The sequence below is a fragment of the Periplaneta americana genome, chromosome 10 (genome assembly GCF_040183065.1).
Source record: "Periplaneta americana isolate PAMFEO1 chromosome 10, P.americana_PAMFEO1_priV1, whole genome shotgun sequence".
NCBI classification, from domain to species: domain Eukaryota; kingdom Metazoa; phylum Arthropoda; class Insecta; order Blattodea; family Blattidae; genus Periplaneta; species Periplaneta americana.
The window spans coordinates 166427158-166436425 of record NC_091126.1 but is presented as its reverse complement, the minus strand read 5'-3'; the positions used below and the strand labels follow the sequence as shown (position 1 = coordinate 166436425).

The window sequence follows — 9268 nt, the reverse complement described above, 5'->3', positions numbered from 1 at the left end:
CTGATCCTTCCTCATGCTCACTGTAATTAATAAACGTTAGTTCAAACATAAAGTTTCTATTGAAATATTTCAATAACCCTGCATTTGTTCATACTCCCTTCTGGTATGATGTCCTCGAAAAAATAGGGCAATGGGATTTTTGAAATTAAATAAATAAAAATTTTAATAAACAGATAATGAAAATGTAAAATATCGTACTTACTTTTGATTGCAAATTTCTATACAAGAATTAACTTTGTATGATGGAATTTGTTTCAACCAGCAGAAGGAACAGAATTGAAATATTTGTATTATTTCAGGACTAATGGAGAAGTGTGTGTGACATAAGTTAATAACCAAACTTTTTTTATTATATACATATATTTGTCTACACCTGTGGAGTAACGGTCAGCGCGTCTGGCTGCGAAACCAGGTGGCCCGGGTTCGAATCCCGGTCGGGGCAAGTTACCTGGTTGAGGTTTTTTCCGGGGTTTTCCCTCAACCCAATACGAGCAAATGCTGGGTAACTTTCGGTGTTGGACCCCGGACTCATTTCACCGGCATTATCACCTTCATATCATTCAGACGCTAAATAACCTAGATGTTGATACAGCGTCGTAAAATAACCCAATAAAAAATACATATATTTATATAGAACATTATGGAATGATACATTCAGTACAATGTTAGTATTCCAGCCTTTGCCTCAGGACTGAGAGGATACTTTGACAAGGGACAGGTTGCAATTAACATGTATATATTTTTATTCTCTCATACAAACTTAATATAGGTAAATAATGTATTATGGTTAGGCAACAACAAAAAAATTAGACAATAAATAATCAACTCACTATTTTCTGTGTAATATCAAACTTATTTTTCTGAAAATACAAAGTGATACAAAAATAAAATAATTATAATTTTTTGACAGACATATTATGGTCCTCGAGCATTCATGTTCTTTGCACGATGTTTTAATAATTCTGAAATTGGTCATATTGTCGAATTTCCAGACATCCTCTGCTTTAAGTAGTCCCTTGATCATATTCGGAGGAGCTATCTTGGCATCATAAGATCCTTTGAGACTGAAAAAAAAAGACAGAAGTTGATTTAATAGATGGTCAATATTAGAAGGGGATCTGTGTATGTTTTACATAAGAAACTTGTGACACATAACCCTTTTAACAGCAACAGTAAATTAATGATTTTTTTAGTCGGATTGTAGTGGTCATTAAACTGACAACACTGGACTTGTCAATAAATCACGTCTCATTAGAAAAGGAGGAAAAATTAAAATTAGAATCAAGAAAATATGCTATATATAGTATATAAATTAACACTGGATTAATAAGATTTGTATCTAAAAATGTGACATCAAGCTCTGAAACAGAAATGTTGAAAATAAGCCAACTTTCAATGCATATCTCAAGTAAATGTGGGAGAAAGCTTACTAATTGATGCAGTATATTCAATAAATTATTTACAATGCTCTTTGTAATATAGGCTTTTAAAACAACTCAAACTCAAATTGTATTTCATATGAGGGATACAAATATTAACCACTTGTTTTTTACCTTGAAGTCCCTGGTAGAGATTCAATAGGAGTGGCCAACACCTCTTCGTTATCTTCTGTGTCATTGTCATCAGCATCATCCTCTTCATCAGTATCTCTAAGATCGACAATGAACTCTTGAAATTCTGGCGCATTTCTCACTTCTTGATTATAATACTTCATAATTATTTTCTCTGTATAGTTTACTTCATTCTTCCATATATCTGGAGTTATCTGTATGAATACAGAATTTAGAATATTAAATATAATTAAATTAATTATAATTTATATAAATATACATAATTAATATATAATTAATTACATATATATATATATATATATATATATAAACAACATTTTTAAATATGTAAAGAAAGATATGCTTGCGTTAACTACATACCTTGCTGAGTGCTTCATGCCATACAGACTTGGTTCGATCTAAGCCATGGCCTGGGCGTGAAGCTACTGTTTTGTTATAATAGTTTTTTTGCCACTGACCACACAAGCTCAATAGCATTAAAGAAAGAATGGTATGGAGGGAGTCTCAGAACTGTGTGGCCTTCTCTTGCTAAAAGTTCATCAACAATATGTCTGAAACAAGAATGAAAGAATCATACATTATAACAAACAAGAAACATTTTTCTAATAGCTGTCATGGTGGCCCAGTCGCTTGAGCACTGGACTCATAATCAAGAGTTTTATCCAGGAGCTCCAGTTCCCCTGTAGCATCCCAATAAATCACCATTCTCATCTCATCTCATTGCGAGTATAGTGTACATCAGCCTCCTATGGCACACCCTGGGTAACGACTTTGTCAGTAAATTGGTGTACACAACTGGCTTTAAATGGGTGAATGACTGACAGTCAAGTATCTGCCATTATAAAAAAAATAATTTTACTAATGAATTTTCATTTTAGAAAATTACCTCTTCAAATGGCTTTTATTCCTTTTGCAGAGCTGTTGCAATTCATTCTTGTTTGCATTGTCTGACACTGGTACTCCATTCTGTCTCAGCCATGTCTGCAAAAACATTGGAACATAAATAATGAAACTTAATAGCATTGTTTATCACTCCGATTGTATAGAAATAATGTTCACCATTAACTGATCTTTTCTCCATTTTGTTGTGGGTTGCTCCTCTGCAGCTTTATTGTGGTACGATGCATTATCCATAACAATGATGGAAGGACCTACATCTCTCAAACCAACAATAAGCTGCCTTTCCACCCACTTCTGGAAAGTTTCACTATTCATGGCACCGTGATAATCTTGGCCAGTCTTCAAATTAGATGCAAATATTAAATCTGCACCTGTAAAAGATGAAAGATGTTTAGATTCTAGATAAAAAATATTATAATACAAATTACTTCGCAATATATAGTAGCTACTGTATATTACCAGGAATAAAACCATTATAGGTTCCAGCATGTACGATGACCAGTCTTCCTCCCTCAGCAGGCCGACGCATGACTCCCTGAACCTTACTACCAACAATAGCTGGTTTACTCCAAGAATGTGTTGCAGAGCCTATAAAATATACATGGAATGAATAATATTATAACTTATATTCCCTTCACTATCCTAAAATAGTGTTGTTATCCAATGCTCAGCTATCTTACCAATGAAGCCATCAGTTGATTGATTAATATTGTAATAAAGCTTACCATTCATAAAAATCCATCTCTCACTCTCCATATTCCTTACATATTCTCTTAAAAAACAGGACCTCTTGAATTGAATATTTTCACTCTCTCTTACATATGTGAGACTGTCTTCTTTCTTCCATTTAAAACCCATTTCTTTCAAAATCGTCCTTAATGACGAAAGGGATCCCTGAAATAAATATATACCGTGGTTTTCCATTACATGGTCCAGCACCAGCTTTGCTGTTACTCTTTCTCCTGCATGGAAATAAAAATAGCAATGATAAAATATAAATTATAATGAGTGTAAAGTGTAGGCTATAATGTTTCAACTTAATATAAATCTTTTAAAATTGTCACTGCCATAATATGAGGCATTGACATGGGAAAGGTCGTAACTGCCAAAAATTCGAATTTTTACGTTTTTCATTGAGAAGGTAGTAAGTTAAATGGCCATTCCAATGGCACAGAGTAGGCAGTATGTCCGTATGTAATGAAACAAAGTTGGAAACGTAGTCACTAGATGTTGTAAGTTGTATGTGCACAGCTGTTGTCGCGGAGAAGGTAGTAACTCCTTTTACAACATCAGAGTGTGTCTAGACAAATATGGGCTGATAACTGTGGAGGGCAGAATAAGAATCGGATGATTCTAGTTGTCCTGATTAACATTATTGCCAAGAAACATTTTGATTCAGTGGACTTGAAATTCCTGGTTTCAGAACTTTCCTACATGCCATGTGATAGGGAATTTGGCATCATAGAGAAAAGAAAAAAAAAAAAGATGCAAGACCATGGTTCCAGAAGAGGTAAGGCCTAATAATGTAATAATGATGAAGGATGAGGATTTCTTCGACTTTTCTGCAGAATGTGACAAGTTTTTGAATACAACTCCTATCAAAATCAGCACCCTCAACTGGATTAGACTCTCAAAAGCTGATTTTCCTCTAATAAAAACAAGACAGTCATTTAATGACCTTGAAATGTGGACAGAGCACAGGATTTTTAAGAAAGGACAGTCATTAACGTCAATCACTAACTTGCAGTGCTTGCAACGCCTTGAAAGAAGACCAGTCGTCCCTGATGCCAAAAAGAGAGACTTGTTATCTATGTTAGACTTCCTGGATGAAAAGTATCATGCATTTTACCGAAAAATTTGTGCATAATGTATAAATAAGTTTAATTCTCAGTTTGGCTAAGGAGTGATTTCAATTTTGTGTTTTCATAAAATACGATTTCACAGATAAATCTGTGCCAGACTTTTCAAATTTCATATGTAACACAAACATGAATGTGTGCCTTTCATTTAAAGCAGTTTCTGTAATAATGTAAGTGAGAAAGTGTTCATAAATTTGTTTTTTGCTTACCCTGAAAAATTTTGTTTTTGGCAGTTACTACCTTTCCCATGTCAGCGCCTCAATTATCTTTACCTCGATTCAGTCTATCATATATAAATCTTGCAATGGCTTCCTTGGAAAAATCATCAATTCCAGTTACGCATCGTGGACGTTTTTTGTGCAATAATTCTTTCAACTGCACTGTACGAATGCTGTAATAAAAATATGGATATTATATTAATATATTTATATTTCAAGCTTTTCATGTCTATGATGTAAACAAATAATATACTTTTTTAAATTATTTATATAGACATAAAGATGATGGTTTTTCTCATATTTATAAGCTTAAAATTTTTCAAAGCTAGTTGCAGATATGGATTAAACTTCACCTCACACATTAGTTTATAATGAACTCTACATTAGGTTAGGATATAAAGTCCTTGTGTAAGTATTTTGAACAGTATATTGTGGATGCAGCCTTGTGGAATAAGTCTGTGCTCATCCTGTCAAATATTATTTATAAAAAACAGGTAGACGTACTTACACCCACAAGAACTGCAATTCTTTTCATTAGAGCCCCTTTGATTAGACAGATGTCTTCCTCTTCTGCTTCAGCCTTCAATTGTCTGTACATATTAACGACTGCTTCTTGTAAGCTGCTCTGCAATGAACGCCTCTTCTTTCTTGATGTACAAGTTTCTCCAATCTCTCTCCTTTTGGACATGTTGTAGGCCTAATCTTAAAATGAAATGGTTACTGTATTTTAAAATATGAACTACACATTAACCTAACCTCAATCTTAATTTGATTAATTTTTATTACACTAAATATTTGTAAGGTTATGTAAACATTAGGCCTATATTGCGTAATTCTTCAAAACAGCTGAACCAAACGAAACACAATTTCCTTCTGTTCTACTGTCTTGTGTGAAATGTATATAACTTATTTTCAACATAAAAGTAATTTGATACTTACATGTATATTCTAATGCACTGTTGGAAGCAGTGGCGGCTCCTGCATATTTCTTAAGAGGAGGAAAGAAGTTAACAGCGCAAAATGACAACGTCTTGAGAGAAACATGCTACAAATTAGCCTACATGCATACATGTAAGACCAGTTAGTGTTAGGGTTGGCCTTCCCTTCTATATAGCAATAATCTGTTCTTGTAAACTGAGTTTCCTAAATTGTCCAAAATATGTTTTCACCAGGGGCGGCTTTCGAAGAGGGGCTGCGGAGCTGCAGCACCCCCAGACATTTGTGGCTCTTGTCTCGTTTTATGTTGTGAAAAAACATTTATTATACAGTCTCTATTTAGCGGCTCGATTTTTTTTTTAATTTCGCTCTCAATGACATGCACGCAAGCGTTAGTGAAGTCACTTCCTCTCCTGGTGCTGTCAGAGCGACACCAGAGACAAGGACTATAAGGTGAAGCCACTTCCTCCCCTGGAGCTGCCAGTCTCGTCTCGGATGCTTTGCGCGTTAGTTTTACCCCTCCTCCCTACTGACCCTTGACGTGAATCCAGAGTTTCCAGGCGTTGCAAAATTTGCAGCAGTTTGTCAGTAGCGCGCAGTTTTAAATACATTTTCTTTAACGTATGAGTATAACAAGTGCGACAATGTTTAATTCTGTACAATATTTACAGTCTATTCAGTTCATTACCTTAACAATTCAGGAGGAATGTGAAATGAAGTGCCCATCAGTTGAATCTCATAATGGAAAAAGCCGCTAAACAATATACAAAGGCTCGCATATTTTTTGCTAATTTATCCAGTATCCCTGCTTTCTTCTCTCGATCTCCACACAGTCTGTATTAGATTAATGTGTTTTTAAGGCAATTCCATCAGCTGGGGCAACAAGATTGAGTTTTAAAATAAGAACAGTAAATGTTGTTCATGAGAAGAAGGAACCATTGCTAGAATGTTTTCAAACCATAATGGAATCTGAAACATCTAACTTAACATCACAGTAAATGAGGCAAGCGCCCTGGTGCGTACTCTTGAATATTCTGAATTCAATTTCTGGCTCAGTTATTTTTTTCATTTATTGATGTATCATGTAGATATATTATACAACCAACTGCAACATCGCCAGTTAGATATTTCTAAGGTTCAAATCTGCATATAAAAATTAAATTATGGTTTATTTAACGACACTCACAACAGCAAGGGTTATATCAGCGTCGCCGGTGCGCCGGAATTTTTCCGCAGGATCCTTTTAAATGCCAGTAAATCTACTAACATGAGGCTATCTCATTTAAACACAATTTACAAGATAAGGCGCATGGAACTAATCTTTAAATAAAGTAAGTTGCTTGGTTTATTTTTGTATGCAGCCCCCCTTAATTCAATATCCACGAGCCGCCACTGGTTTTCACTTCCATTCATTGTTGGATAATTGCATAAATTAACAATTACAAGGAAATTCACAAACTCGCAGCATTTTTCGCGCACACTATAGCATCACACGTGTTGGTAGAGACTAGCTACTAACACATAACCAGAACCGTTTTACGGAAGTGGGAATGGGAAATAATCTGTTAGGAAAGCGAGAACACTGCACCCACTCACGTGGTCTGTGTTGCCACATGTACATTTTACAAGTTCAGTATCACATGCTTTTGAAGAATGTCAGTTCTTGTAAAATCATATTACCATTATTGTTCAAAGCTGCCGGTGGCCGATTAATTTTTTTATGTTAAAAATAATGTAGTTTGCAGTACTTTCAATTTCAAATATATTTGTACAAAAACTGACAACTTGATTGTCGCCCTGTCTAGTAGACAATGAATGGAAGTGAATTTCAGGGGCCAAAAAGATCTGCGACACTAACGTAGAACTACTTCCTCTTTGTTTTATATAAATCTAACTTCAAATTTCAGATATCCTCGAAAGTTTCAAACCATGAGTAATAGCTTATATAAAGTGCAATGAATAATATATTTTGTTTTATACTTAAAAAAAAGTTTATATGGTGTCTTTCATAGCTTTGCGTTGAAACTGTTTTTATTGTGCCTCCTCCTAGATGTGTTAAGGTTGACGCTCACTGGCACGAACCGACCGGAACGGAACGAACCGGAAATATTCTGCGAGAGACGTATGCTTGTATTTTAAACGGCAAACGCTCACTTGTCCGAACGGAAGCAACCGGCTGCCGGTCCTGACGGACAGGGTTCCCGCGACACGACCCTAGCGGAATTTCCGATGGCGATCGGCTGTTTTCGTATGTCTTCGCTGGTCTTCGGAGAAAAGTGTGTTGGCTGTTCTCAGTACTTTCCTACTCAACATGTGCTGGTGCGTTGTCCAGACAGATTATTCTTAAAATGGGTGATGAAAAGTTAATTTTAACAGTGCTAATCGCGCTTCTGTGCTGATTGGCCTTCGAAATGTGATGTTTCCCTTCATTATTTGAGATGCTAATAACAGATGAAATTTTAAACATTTTTCTTCGCTCATACGAAAGTACTAAAAAAACCATTACTCGATCTTTACACAAATGTGGGCAAAGATGGTTAAATTAATCAAAACACTTTTTTATATTGTTATGACTAGAGCCCGGATTGTATGTAATTACATATTCCGTTCCTACATATGTAGCTATAAGGAAAGCTAAAAGTCCGCGAATCGTATTAAATTTAAATTTAAATTTAAATATACAGAATAAAGAATATAATTACAAACAAACAAGACAAATAGAAATAAAATAATACCATCAATATAAAAAGGAGATACAGTAGTATTAACAAAATTTGAGACCGAATGAGCAGCGCTCGTGTTCGATCGCAGTTAAGATATAATATTAATAGGCCTGTAAGAGAATATAAAATAAAATAGGAAATAAAATTAAAATTACAGTTACAGAAATTATATAATACAATATTAATATAAGAGAAATACAGAAAAAATAATAAAAATAAATAAGTAAAATAAAATAGGAACTAAAATTTAAATTATAGCGGCAATGGAATTATATAATATAATATTAACACTAGAGAAGAATAATATCGCACGTGAAAAGTAGGAAAATATGTATATATATATATATTTCAAAATAATGGAATACAAATATAATATAGGTTGATTAATTCATACAATAAATTTATTTAATCAAATTGAAGATATTAACACGTTTCTAATTTTCTTGTTATATGTTAGTGGGTTACATGTTAGAAGTTCTGGGTGTAATTTAGTGAAAGCATTGTACAACCGAGGGCCAAAATTAATGCTATGCTTTAGACCAGCAGATGTGAGACATTTAGGTTCTATTAATGTTGAATTAATATTTCGTCTTGTGTCATAATTATGTGTCTGTAATACAAACTTATTACGATTTTTATGATAAAATTTTAACAGCGTATGCTTATAAATTTGTTCAATATTAAATACATTAAATTCAGAATAAATTAATTTAGTTGGATAATCGAAACGTTTCTTCAAACAAATTTTAATTATTCGTTTTTGTAGTAAATTTAACGAACTAAGATTAATGTTTGTACTTCCACCCCAAACAATTATACCATATTGAATGGTAGACTGAATAATGGCCAAATAAACATTTCGTAGAATTCTAATGGGTAAGTAGCATCGAAAGGGATCATTATTTCGAAGTTTTAAATGTTTTTACATATTTTGGTGCATAATAAATATTTTGGCATATATTATATATTTTAAAATATTTTGAAGGATATTGCATATTTTGAAAGAATATATACATTTTTTCACTAATTTTCTCTCTACGTAATGATTAAGTTATTTTTAA

At 33.7% G+C, this 9268-nt stretch overlaps 1 protein-coding gene across 1 annotated transcript; it reads right to left on the bottom strand.

Annotated features, from left to right (window-relative positions):
• Window positions 1-1987: 1987 nt before the first annotated feature.
• LOC138707349 (uncharacterized) lies at window positions 1988-3167 on the bottom strand. Its single transcript, XM_069836634.1, has 4 exons — window positions 2931-3167; window positions 2631-2842; window positions 2458-2552; window positions 1988-2122 (listed from the first exon to the last, which is right to left on the bottom strand). Exons 1-4 carry the CDS (start codon window positions 2998-3000, stop codon window positions 2005-2007), a joined length of 495 nt encoding a protein of 164 aa, XP_069692735.1. The 5' UTR covers window positions 3001-3167; the 3' UTR covers window positions 1988-2004.
• Between the last annotated feature and the right edge of the window lie 6101 nt (window positions 3168-9268).